The sequence below is a fragment of the Eleutherodactylus coqui genome, chromosome 9, assembly GCF_035609145.1.
Source record: "Eleutherodactylus coqui strain aEleCoq1 chromosome 9, aEleCoq1.hap1, whole genome shotgun sequence".
Classification (NCBI taxonomy): Eukaryota; Metazoa; Chordata; class Amphibia; order Anura; family Eleutherodactylidae; genus Eleutherodactylus; species Eleutherodactylus coqui.
This window is the reverse complement of record NC_089845.1, coordinates 139,376,999-139,389,641: the sequence shown is the minus strand read 5'-3', so window position 1 is coordinate 139,389,641 and position 12,643 is coordinate 139,376,999. Positions and strand designations below refer to the sequence as shown.

General features: G+C 44.3%; 1 protein-coding gene across 3 annotated transcripts in view; it reads left to right on the top strand.

The window, feature by feature from the left end:
* The window catches only part of C9H8orf34 (chromosome 9 C8orf34 homolog), a 311,372-nt gene that overhangs the window by 63,361 nt on the left and 235,368 nt on the right, over positions 1-12,643 (top strand). For all 3 annotated transcript variants that reach the window (XM_066578559.1, XM_066578558.1, XM_066578560.1), the window contains exon 2: positions 10,530-10,674. In XM_066578559.1, coding sequence (XP_066434656.1) covers positions 10,530-10,674 — 145 coding nt within the window. The remainder of the gene's footprint in view (positions 1-10,529; positions 10,675-12,643) is intronic.

The following is a 12,643-nucleotide window of genomic DNA, read 5'->3' as shown; positions in this document are numbered from 1 at the left end:
TTCCTCCTCCTCTGGGTTATCAGCTGTGACTAACAGCTGACCATGGCAGGCATGTCCTATGTTTTTTGCCAGCACGTGCGTTTGTAAACCTGTAAAACATGGACATGTCAACACACCATAGGGAACCAATGATTCTAATATGCGCGTTTTTGTGCGCACAATTGTACGCATATAAACACGCTCCTCCGAATCCACCCTAAGCTACAAGCTGAGTCTAATATATGCACTGCTATACTGAAGTATAGCAATGTTTTATACCAACAATCAAATGTAGTGACATACAAGTCCCATGGTGAGACAAATATAAAAAGTTAAAAGGTAAAAATAAAAGAGTATAAAATCTAGAAAAAAAGTAAAAAACCTAATTTTTTCCCCCCTTTACTATGTTAAAAAATTGGTATCGTGTTGTCTGTAATAACTCACGGAAAAAGTACATTATTTAGCAAGTAAAATGCACATCATGAAAAAAAACATGGTGAAAATTGCTAAATTTGCATATCCCACTTTACAAAAAACAGAATTAAAAGTGATCAAAAAGTCATATGAATCACCAAATGGTACCAATAAAAAGGAGGATTTATCCTGTAAAAAACTCAAACGGCACAGTTGGCTGAGAAAAATGGGAGGAGTCTTTGAATGCGATGATACAAAAAAACAATCATGACATAGCTAAGAATTTGTGAAAAACGACTACTCAGGGGCTTTCTGCAGTGACAGGAAGAAATCGGCACATTAGTCACCCTGGGAAGTGCAGTCTATGGAGAGCTTATATGTTGTTTTCATTACATTCACTCTAAGGGCTCAGTCAGACGGGCGTTTTTTCGCACAATTTGCGCATTCGCATGTGTCCGGCGATTTTATAAAACCATTGCTTTGCAATGGTATCGGACACATGAGCGCTTTTTATGCGCTCGTCCGATAAATTCTAGAACAGAAATCGCAGATCGCACCTATCTGCGATCTGCGATTCCTGTTCTCTTCTCTATATGCGCTCAATGGGGCTGGCGGCAGCAGCGCCGACCCCATTGAGAACATATAGTAGACAAAGCATTCTCCTCTGCCACAGCTGTTACAGCTGTGGCAGAGAAGAATGATGTTTGCCCATTGAATTCAATGGAGCCAGCAATACAGCCGGCTCCATTGAAAGCAATGGGCTGCCGGCGAGCGCGGGGTGAATTGTCGGGAAGGGCTTAAAAATATAAGCCCTTCCCTGCAATTCATCCAGAAATGTGTAAAAATAAAAAAAATATATATACTCACCTGGTCCCGGCAGACGGAGTTCAGCCGCGGCCGGCAGCAGTTCTGAACTGCTTTCTGTAGTATTCAGCATACGGGGATTTAAAATCCCCGCCTGCTGAATGAGCTGCCTCTGATTGGTCAGGCTGTGCTGTGACCAATCAGAGGCAGTTCATTCAGCAGCCGGGGATTTTAAATCCCCTGCTGCTGAATACTACAGAGAGCAGTTCAGGAGAACTGCCGGACGGCCGCGGCTGAACTCCGTTTGCCGGGACCAGGTGAGTTTATATATATATATATATATATATTATTATTTTTTTTTTTTTTTTTACACATTTCTGGATGAATTGCAGGGAAGGGCTTATATATTTAAGCCCTTCCCGAAAATTCATCATGAGATCGCCCGCAGCGCATTGCTTTCAATGGAGCCAGCTGTATTGCCGGCTCCATTGAATTCAATGCGCTGGACAGCTCTAGCCCGTTTCTATTGAAACGCGGCTAGGAGCAGTTTTTTCGGGCGTTTTTTTTCGGCCCGGTCACGCGATTTGCGGATGCGCATCTGTCATGCGATCCGCAAATCGCGGGAAAAAACGCCCGTGTGACTAAGGCCTAAGTCATAAGTAGTAAAAGAGGATAAAAACCCTGTGATATGTCTGGAGGGAGAAATCTTATGACAGAGGGCTGTAAGACAGTGTGGAGCCTTGTGGGAAAAGGCTGATCATCAAACCAGTCGCCATGCCCTTGCATGCTGCACCTTGTAGTACTACTGGGGTTCCCTGAAATTAAGACCTATCACAAAAATAAGTCCTACCCTGATTTTTCAGGATTTTCGGGGAGGCTTGAACTATAAGCCCTACCCTGAAAATAAGCCCAAGCTACACTACATTAAAAAAGGAATACATGACCTAGCAGGCTCGGTCCGGGTTCCTCATGCCGCTTTCTGGAGGTCCGTGCTGTTTCTGCAGTCCTCGCAGTCCTAGCCGCTCGTACTACATCATTTCCTGGTTACAGGATTCATAAATCCTGCTTCCAGGAAGCGATGGCTGTGATTGGTTCTCAAGCTCTGCTCTGCCAATCAATGCAGCGCTCGATGAACCAATCACAGCCATCACGTTGGTTGATCCAGAGCTGCATGGATTGGCTGAGTTGCAGCGCTCGAAGAACCAATCAATGCAGCGCTGGATGAACCAATGCGTTGGCTGTGATTGGTTCATCAAGCGCTGCATTGATTGGTTCTCAAGCGCTCCTCAGCCAATCACAGCCATTGTTTCCTGGAGGCAGGATTTATGCATCCTGTAAGTGATGTTGTACGCATGGCTAGGACTGTAGAGCGGCATGAGGCAGGTGGACTAAGCCTGCTAGGGAAGTAAAGTAGGACACTCCCAGAAAATAAGACATTGTTCCTCTTTTGTGGCAAAAATTAATATAAGACAGGGTCTTATTTTTGGAGAAACATGGTACTATTTTATCATGCTCTGCTCTCCATCCATATCTTCTGCTAACGACCCACCTGCATATCTTCTTTTATGCCAATACTTAGTAAGATATGTGTGTATTGATTTTTCATGCAATGTACCTAAGTTTCTTGAACTCAGCTTTGCATACGGCCTAACACCGTGAGGGGTGGAGAGCTTTAGGATGACATGAGCTCAACTCTGAGCCAATAGCAGCAAGGAATGGCAGCAGCACAGCAAGCTGTGTAAAGGAGTTCTACAGATTCTATAAAAGTTCAATGGTAGGAAATTTTAATGAACACCATTTAAAAAGCTGCTTGATATTGTTTTAGGGAATGAAATCAAAATTTGTGCAAAGGTGTACGTGGCCTTTAAATACATTAGGAACCTTATTTTGTATTACTTACAGTTGAATTGCTAGTAATGCTGATGTGGTCTTGGCATTGGGTAATGATACTTAGCTTTTTTTTTTAAATTTGCGTTCTTGAACATACATTGTATCTATGTCAGCTTTAATTAGAGAATGTATAACTCTCAAGTGTAAGCTGTGAAAAGAGCCGAAATGTTATTCCAGCACTTTCTGCCTCTACATCGGATCACTATATACTGCAGTGATGTTCCATTTTGTTCTATAGGAATAAAGGTGTTTTTCTAACCTTCACACTATTGAGTGCTATTCCATCAGTGGTTCTGTATGTAATGAGAACTGAAGGCATCTGAATCTGTTACTTGCATTATGGATATACTGGAATAAATTACCTACAGAGTGATATCGGACGTATAGAGGAGGAGCAAGAATGAAAGTCTTTTTTTTGACTTTTACCCTTCTTGGTGGAGCAGTGATTTAGCGAAAGGCTACTTTCCACAATGGGAAGATATCTTTCTCCACTCTACATTCTATTTTCAGACTACGGACTGCTACAAACTGCCATCTGTTGGAATTATATTTCAGCTTTCCCTGTCCCTAATTGATTACGTTTTGTGAATTTGCTACAGGGAGCAAATAAGCACTTCTCCGGCAAAACACTTCAAGTTATGCTATTATTAAGTATGAGAAATAAACTGATCATCATTGCATAGATAGTGTAGGCAGTTAAAGGGGGAAGTTGTGGATGGAGTATATCTCCCTCCCAGGCTCTTAGTCTGGGCAGGGTGGCGGTCCAGTCCACAACTTCACCCTTGTTCTCAGGAAGCTCAGCTGTAGGCACTGACCCCATTACTGGAGCATAAAAGACTGCAGCTCCAGGGAGTCAGTGTCTGTCAAGCTGAGGAGGGAGCAACACCTCACTACATGGACCTGAGCACCCTGTGTGGTGCACCTGCTGTTTTTGAGAGGACTTCTCTGTTTTTGCTTTGTTTGGACTTTACGTTAAAATAAAGCTGAATCAAGTTTTATTGACTTTCCTGGTCCAGTGTGTCTTTGCCGCCCCACCCCTGGAGGACTTTCCTACATTGGTCATTGCAGAATTATGGGGCCACTGTACAGTATTTAGTTATACTGTCATATGTGCTGGGTTCAATTAAAAGAGATTGATAGAATTCTTAGTATGTATATAGTTGTAAGGAAAAGTAAGGGTGAATGCACACAGGCGGATTCGAATTGTGGTATTCGGAGCCGCTGTCCGCCTCCAGATTCCGCAGCAAATACCACCCATAGCATGCAATGCAAAAATGATTCTTTATGCACATGGGTGGAAATAAATTGCGGTTATAAAATGCTCCATTTTCCTGTGGATTTCATTGAAGTCAATGGAAGCCTTCCGACCCTCGGCCTGTCCACAATTGACATTGCGGATTGGCCGGGAAAAACAGCAATTAAAAAAAAAATCTGTACTGCGCATGTCCGACAGCGAGCTGTGCAGACCAGCCGTAGTACAGAAAATAAGAAGATAAAAACAGGTATGCACTGATGCCAGCTTGGCACAGGGTCGGATTCTGCTGCGGGCTCCCGAATCCAGACTCCAACGCGCCTGTATGCAGGTTGACTTACTGAACCCATTCATTAAGGGAACAATTTGATTTAAGGTGTAGTAAAACATATTACTGGAGAATATAGGACAGCTGAAGTCAAGCTGAACAGACGTTGAGTGATGCAACAAAATAATGACAATGGTTGAAACCAAGATAATTTGTATTTTGGAATGGCAAAGCCAGAGACATGACCATCATTCTATGGAGATGTTGTAGTATGATCTGGAGAGGGCTGTGAACATAAAGCATCCCAGAAATATTGATGGATGGAATCACTTTTCTAGGGAGGAGTGGTCCAACATTTCTCCTCAACGTTGTGCGAATGTTATTTACAACTACAAGAAATGTTTGGTGGAGGTGATTGGTGCTAAAGGGGGATCTACATGTTGTTATTAATTTCAAGAGTTCATTTACTTTTTTCTTCCTGCAGTGTCGATGTCTATTCAATTTGCTCAATAACAACATGAACAATACAACTGTTGGTGTTTGATTAGTTTGATATGATTGTGTTTGTTTATAATAGTCATTTAGATAAAAATCAGACAATATTTTAATAGGAATTAATGTAGAAATCCAGGTAATTCTTAAGGATTCACTTCTTTTTTTTTCTTTATACTGTATATCCACACTAGTCTATGTGGAATTGAATCTTGTTGAGCCATAGAAAGGAAACCTTTCCCAAACAGAACCTATTAGAAATGTTTCCTTAAAGCGACCGTCTTGGACAAATAAAGATGGCAGCAACTGTTCTCTGATTCCTTGATGCACACTGAGCAATAGTTTACTGTACATAATTAGTCTAAGGCCTCATGTCCACGGGCAAATTAACAATTTAAATCTGCAGCGTTTCTCCCGCACCAGATCCGCGCCCCATAGGGATGCATTAGACACCCCCAGGCAGTTAAATATCTACGGATGTCATTTTTCCCTGCAGGCGTGGGTCCCGCGTGCAGGAAAAAAATCCAGACATGCTCCATTTTCGTGCGGGTCTCCCGTGGGGATGGCTCCCGCAGGCTTCTATGGAAGCCGTCTGGATCTGCGGGAGACCCATGCCTGAATTAAACTCACCTGCTCTGGACGGTACAGGTTTTCCCCTCTTCGCGGCCGGATCTTCTTTCTTCGGCCCGGCGGATGTGCCCGGCACATGCGCGCGGCACGCAGCCGATGTGCCGAGCACATCCGTCGGTCCGAAGAAAGAAGATCCGGCCGCGGCGGAGAGAAGATCAGGCTGCAAAGAAGAGAAAATCCGGAGTGTGCGGAGAGGTGAGAAATTCTTTTTTTCAGCGCTCATGTCCGCGGGGCAGGAGGGACTCGCTACGGTTTCTCCATGGAGAATCCGTAGCGGGCCTGATTTTCCCCGTGGACATGAGGCCTAAGATACTAGATAGTGCTTTAATTGGCCAGTGCTGCCCATGTGAGTAGGACTGGCCAGTAAGAGCAGCATGTAGTGTCTTAGACTACCGATACATACTAATACACAGCGTGAAACAGATAGTGAGAGAACCAGTGGGGTCATCTTCGTTTGTCCCGGACTAGAGGGTTGCTTTAACAGTATCTAATGATGCTTTGCGACTAAATATAGGCTTTCACACAGAGCGTTATTATGGCTGTCTAAATGAGGCCTGACCTGGGCAGATGATATTGCAATCTCCAGTAGGAACAAATAACAATCTGACTAAATGCATAGTATGACTAAAATGACAGACCTAATAATATTGCTTCAAGATTTTAAGGTGTAAGTCCACCTGTGTTCTGATCACCTGGTTGTTGCATCCGAGCTGGGCGTGAAATACGTCATCCGGATCAGATATAATTAGCAGCTCCGATGTTGGAAGACATCCATTGGGGTTCTCTTACTGTATATTGCCAGCCTCTCTGCTGTCGGAGCCTATCCAAAGTGTCACCTCATGCAGTACTGGCTTTAGCCAGCAGATAGCGCCGTTGTATAATGGCAGAAAAAGAGTAAGCCCCCTAGGAAAACCAGGATACAAATTGGATTGGAAAGGGTGAAATGATGGCATATCACGAGGCTATGCCATCAGTTTATAGTCGATGGGGTCCAACGTCTGATAATCCTTATATAATAAGTTGTTATCTCTAAACTGACCTGGATTTATATCCCTGGTATAGCATTCTGACAAGGAATTAATGGCGACTCTACTTCTCTACTGAAAAAAGGGAAGTGTTTGTAATCGGCTAACAAGTCTGCAGCCTCCTAAACATAATGACTTGTCTCTCCATGACCGCTCAATTGTGGTTTTGTATAATTTCAGTATATAATGAAGGTGCATTGCAGAAGTTCACTATAGCAAATCTTATATTCAGTCTCAACATTCATGATTAATTGAATGTGCAAATCAGTACATAGCCGCTGTCTCGTATGCAAGCTGCACTTTAAAAAGCCTTTTAATGGTCTATTATGTAACATTTCCTAATGAGAATATTCTGCCTACATATTTAGCAGATTTTTTTTTTTGTTACTACGTGGTCATTTAAAGACCATTTCTAATTATTTAATTGCTCACCTTATAAAGTTAACAGAATTTTTCTAAAAATGTTTGATGACCTATCCAAAGGTTAAGTCATCAATATTAGATGGCCAGGGGCCAACTCCGGTCACCTCCACCGCCACCGATCAGCTGTTTGACGAGCCTGTGGCATTCAGATGAGCGGTGCGGCTTCCTCATTGTAAACCAGGCATCGGGCCGTATGCTATGTAGCAGTAACAGCAGTGCCTGGTAGTCACTCAATCCTATTCAGTTGAATTGGACTGAGCTCCACTTGGGCCAACTAACTATAGGCCCTACAAACATGAATGTCAGGAGTGGGCCCACCCTCCAATCTAAGGCCTCGTTTACACAAGCGCTGTTTGCATGCATTAGGGCTTAGTCACACGGGCGCATCGGCACCTGTACACGGGCGCCGATGCGCCCGTGTGACTGAGCCCTTACTGCAGGAAGAAGACGGCCACACTTCAGGACGGACAACTCCCCGCAGCACTGAAGAAAGAACACCTGACCGGCAATGAAGCCGATGCGCCCGTGTGACTGAGCCCTTACTGCAGGAAGAAGACGGCCACACTTCAGGACGGACAACTCCCCGCAGCACTGAAGAAAGAACACCTGACCGGCAATGAAGCCGATGCGCCCGTGTGACTGAGCCCTTACTGCAGGAAGAAGACGGCCACACTTCAGGACGGACAACTCCCCGCAGCGCTGAAGAAAGAACACCTGACCGGCAATGAAGCCGATGTGCCCGTGTGACTGAGCCCTTACTGCAGGAAGAAGACGGCCACACTTCAGGACGGACGACTACCTGCAGCGCTGAAGAAAGAACACATGATCGGCAATGAAGCCGGTCACATGTTCTTTCTTCCGGCGCTGCAGAGAGAGGTCCGTCCTGAAGTGCGTCCATCTTCTACCTGCAGTAACACGGGCGCCGATGCGCCCGTGTGACTAAGCCCTTAGGCACATGAAAAGAGCGCTTTTATAAGAACCAACGGTTTCCTATACAAGCGTTCACATGAAATAATTTTAGACGCACTAAATTCACGCCCCTAACAAAGATAGGACATGCGACTGCAAGGTCGCATCTAAGGTCCGTGATGTGCGAAAAGATAGAATCTGACCTGTCTTTGGTGCGGGCTTTCCATAGACTCCTATGGGAGCTGGATTACACACACCATGCACCTCCAATTGTGTGAACATGCTACTTCAAATAGTTGGAATTAACCCGTTTGCGTGGTCTTTAGTGCAGTATAGGTGCAATCTTTTCACATGCCTATACTGCGCTAAAACAGCGCTTGCATGAACGAGGCCTAATGGTGATGATTTATCTGGAGGCACACCCCTTTAGCCCTTTTCACAACCAGAAGTGTTTTTGAACTTTAATGTCCAGTGCATTCCAAGTGGGATTAATTTTCTATTTCTCAGGCTAACTTCACACTGGTGAAATATATAGCAGTTGTTGTCTCTGTATATTTGTCTCAAGTTTGACAGGCTTCATTTTATATAGCCGTTTCATTAAATTATTAGTACATTATTGTGCATTTGCTGCATCTCTGGTTAATGTGGTGCAATGTTTGGCATTTCAACACAAAGTCTTGTGATTTGTTCTCAGTAAGAGAAAAAAGTAATCTTGTAGTTTACGATAGCTTTTAATGGCTAACAAAAATAACTAATATTACAGCGAGCCTTCAAAACTACTTAGGTTTCTTCACCAGGTTTCTAATGGGATATGTCTGAGGGTGAAGTCACACGAACGTATATCGGCTCGGTTTTCACGCCGAGCCGATATACGTTGTCCTCGTGTGCAGGGGGGGGAGGATGGATGAGCCAGAAGCAGGAACTGAGCTCCCGCCCCCCTCTCTGCCTCCTCTCCGCCCCTCTGCACTATTTGCAATGGGGAGAGGTGGGACGGGGGCGGGGCTAAGTTCCCCGGCCTGCCTCTCCCCATTGCAAATAGTGCAGAGGGGCGGAGAGGAGGCAGAGAGGGGTCGGGAGCTCAGTTCCTGCTCCTGGCTCTTCCATCCTCCCCCCTCTGCAGATGAGGACTACGTATATCAGCTCGGCGTGAAAACCGAGCCGATATACGTTCGTGGGAATGCACCCTCAAGAAGCATATACACACATAAAAGGGCACAGACATGGTGTAACTAATATGCGCTTAAGGGCTCTTTTCCATGAGCATAGACGTTTTTACGTTCACCCGCTGGTGCCGTAAAAATGCGTGAACGGGCGCACAAATCTAATGTTTGTGTGCCCGATCAGACTGCACAGGCCCGACACATATGCACCGATGCCACAATTTCATTGCCTCCCCTTCCCTCCCCCTTGCCAGCTCACCTCCTCTTTCCTTCCCTCCGTCTGTTTGCAATGGGAGTGGGCAGGGCATGGGTGGAGCTAAGCACCCGCCCCTCCCCACCCTCGTCCACAGCCAGCAATGGGAGGAGACGGAGCTTATCTCTACCCCACCCCCTCCCATTTCAAACAGCCGGGGGGAGGAGAGAGGAGGAGAGAAGGGCGAGGGAGTTTGGCAGTCATGCTGCTAAACTCCTTCCCACCCCCCCTTATCCGGCCGCTGTCATTGGCTCCTAAACGAGCCTATGCAGTTGCTGCTGTAATCCGGGCACAGAGATAGTTCCATGACCATCTCTGCTGCCCAGCGTAAAAGCGCCTGGCGCTGTATTTGACGGCTGGGCGCTTTTAACCAGCGGGAATATGCTGGTGTGATCTGATGCATTGGAATCGGCGATGAAAACGGCGGCCGATATATGCTCCTGTAAATAAGCCATAAAACAATAACAGTTCAGGATGAACTAACGAGTGTTACTGATTTAGGTGCAAATTAATCACACCATGTCTATACCCTTTTATGTCTATGTGTACATATATGGTTCTTCAGGAAATCCTATTAGAAGCCTGATCAAGATACTGAAGTAGACTTGAAAGCTCGCTATAACATTTTTTCTTTTTGTTAGGCATTAAAAGGTATCATATCTGCAAGATCACTTTGCTTCTCTTACTGAGAACAATAACATTTTGTTCTAGTAGCTAACACCGTACCAAACTTTTTTTTAGTTTTTTTTTTAGCACCAAGTCTTGTTATGCCAGGTCAGTTATACATTCTAAACCCAAATCCATGAAAATATCATTGTTTAATGAATAACACGATGTACAGAATTGAGCTTGGACAAATTATAATAAAGTTACACACTGTCTGACTACATATTGGTCAAGCATAATGCACTACTGATTTTAATTGATTTTAAACACAGCCTTCACAGTCCATAGAAACTCAAGCCTAACTATGGTTTGTGTACAGTATTACTTTTACAGTCTGATTTCAGTTTTTTTTTTTTGCCCCTAGGAATTAATGACTAAGCTGATCACCGAGACACCAGACCAGCCAATTCCATTTTTAATTAATCATCTCCAATCAAAACTGGGAAATGTTGGCCCGCTTCCTAGGACATTGTCTGGATCAGCTGCTCTGTGGGCAGAAAGTGAATCAGGTGAGTTACTAGCTGATCTAACAATTTACACAACAATCCAATTATTAAAAAAAAAAAAACTTGCACTTCGCAGACAACAGAGATGGCTTGGGGGGCTTTTAGGTGCTAAAAGGATAATTAGCCCTAAGGCTAGTATTGTTTAAATTGGTATCAGTCAGGCCACTAACTGTTCAAACCTTTTAAAGGGAATGTGTTACCGAAAAATAATGACCTATTGTTTAAAGGGAACCTGTCACTATACTTTTTTGCTAGCCATAATCCTGGCATTGCTTTAGAAATTGGCTTTTTAAAATCCCCCCCAATAAGATAATGATAACGTTCAAGCCATATAGGGTCTCCTCTGTAAACATGTCCCCTTCTCCAATTGATTGATGTGGTTGATGTGTTTATGTCCAGATCTCCCCATCCATAAGGTAGTGCGTGCGCAGTTGGTTTGACTCTGCTATGGGCAGACATATCTTTCACTGCGCATGTACTGTACATGATACATGGAAGAATTTTAGACCACCATCAATTTAAAAAAATGGAAAATTGGTGAAAATTTGGACATTGATTTTTAAACACAGTTTGTCGAATCAAGTTCTGCAATTTTATGACTAAAGGCCCTTTTACGCACAATGATTATCACTCACAATTCGCTCAAAAGCCATCTTTTGAGTGATAATCGTCGTGTGTGAATGTGCCTATCTTTCACTTTTCTGACGAACTATGATTTTATGTTCAGCATAAAATCCATCGTTCGGCAGAAGAGCTGACAGCAGGGACTTCACGCTACTTTCTCCACGTGGAGCGCTGATAACGTTGTCTCAGCTGTCAGCCCTGTGGCAGAACAAAGGGAATATATTCAGAGAACAGACCACCCGCTGTTCTCTGAATACAGCTCCCGATGGCTCCCACGCATTAATAAGCTACTAATTGGCATTAGTACCATTTAGTAGTTTTTGCAAAATGTTCGTTCAAAAGTCATCTTTTGAGCGATCATCTTTGTGTGTAAAGGGGCCTTAGGCAGATTTGATTAAATACGCAAAAACTGCTGTCTTGTTGTTCCGCTATCAAATGTGAAGCTACGATGCATCCATATTTCACTCTTTGGCCCTAATCTAATCCTCAGTAACTTAAGCAGATACATTCATGACTACATATGTTGTGTGCTCACAGCTTGGTTGTCCTGCTGGGTTATTGACTTTCTTTGAGTAACAGCAGGAGGTTTACAAGACTTCTGGCTCTGTAGGAAGATTTGGCCAAGTCTCTTAGATATTAAATTGTTGGAATATTCTGTAAAAACCATTGGGATATACATGAAAAAAGCCAATGCCCATGCCCAGGGCTCATGCATAAGGCTGTATTACTGATCTGTGTAGTAGTGTTCCATAGAATTGTATGGGCCCATACTGTACGCATGCCGTAGTATGATGGTGCACTGCAGCACACACCATGTAGGGTCTTTGTGCTTTTGTGTTAGAAGACTTGAATACTTTTTTGTGCAAGTATATTGACAGCCGACCCCGATTATATTTGGCATAGTTGGCAGGATCAGACTGTAGCGCTCGCGGAGGGAAAATCGCAGCATGTTCTATTTCAGTGTGGATTTAGCACAGACGGCTTCCATTGGTGTCAACAGAAGCCATTCTGTCATTGCGGATGGGCTGTGGAATCCGCGGCATCGCCTAGCATGCGCAGTGTCATCTGTACTGCGTATGTGCCAGGTGGCACATCCGCAGGACAGATCTGGAAAGGTATGCAGCGGTCCACAGGGGTCACCGGCTGGGCACCTGTTTGGATTGCACTGTGGGATCCCGCAAGCGGAATCTGACCTGGCCGTGTGCATTCGGCCTAACCCAGGAAAAAACTATTTTCTATAGCATGTCCATGAGCAGTATTTGCTGCGGAATCCGGAGGCAAACGCTCGCTCCTAATTCTGTAATTCAAATACGCCCATGTGCATTGGGTCTTAATCAGTTAACGGCGT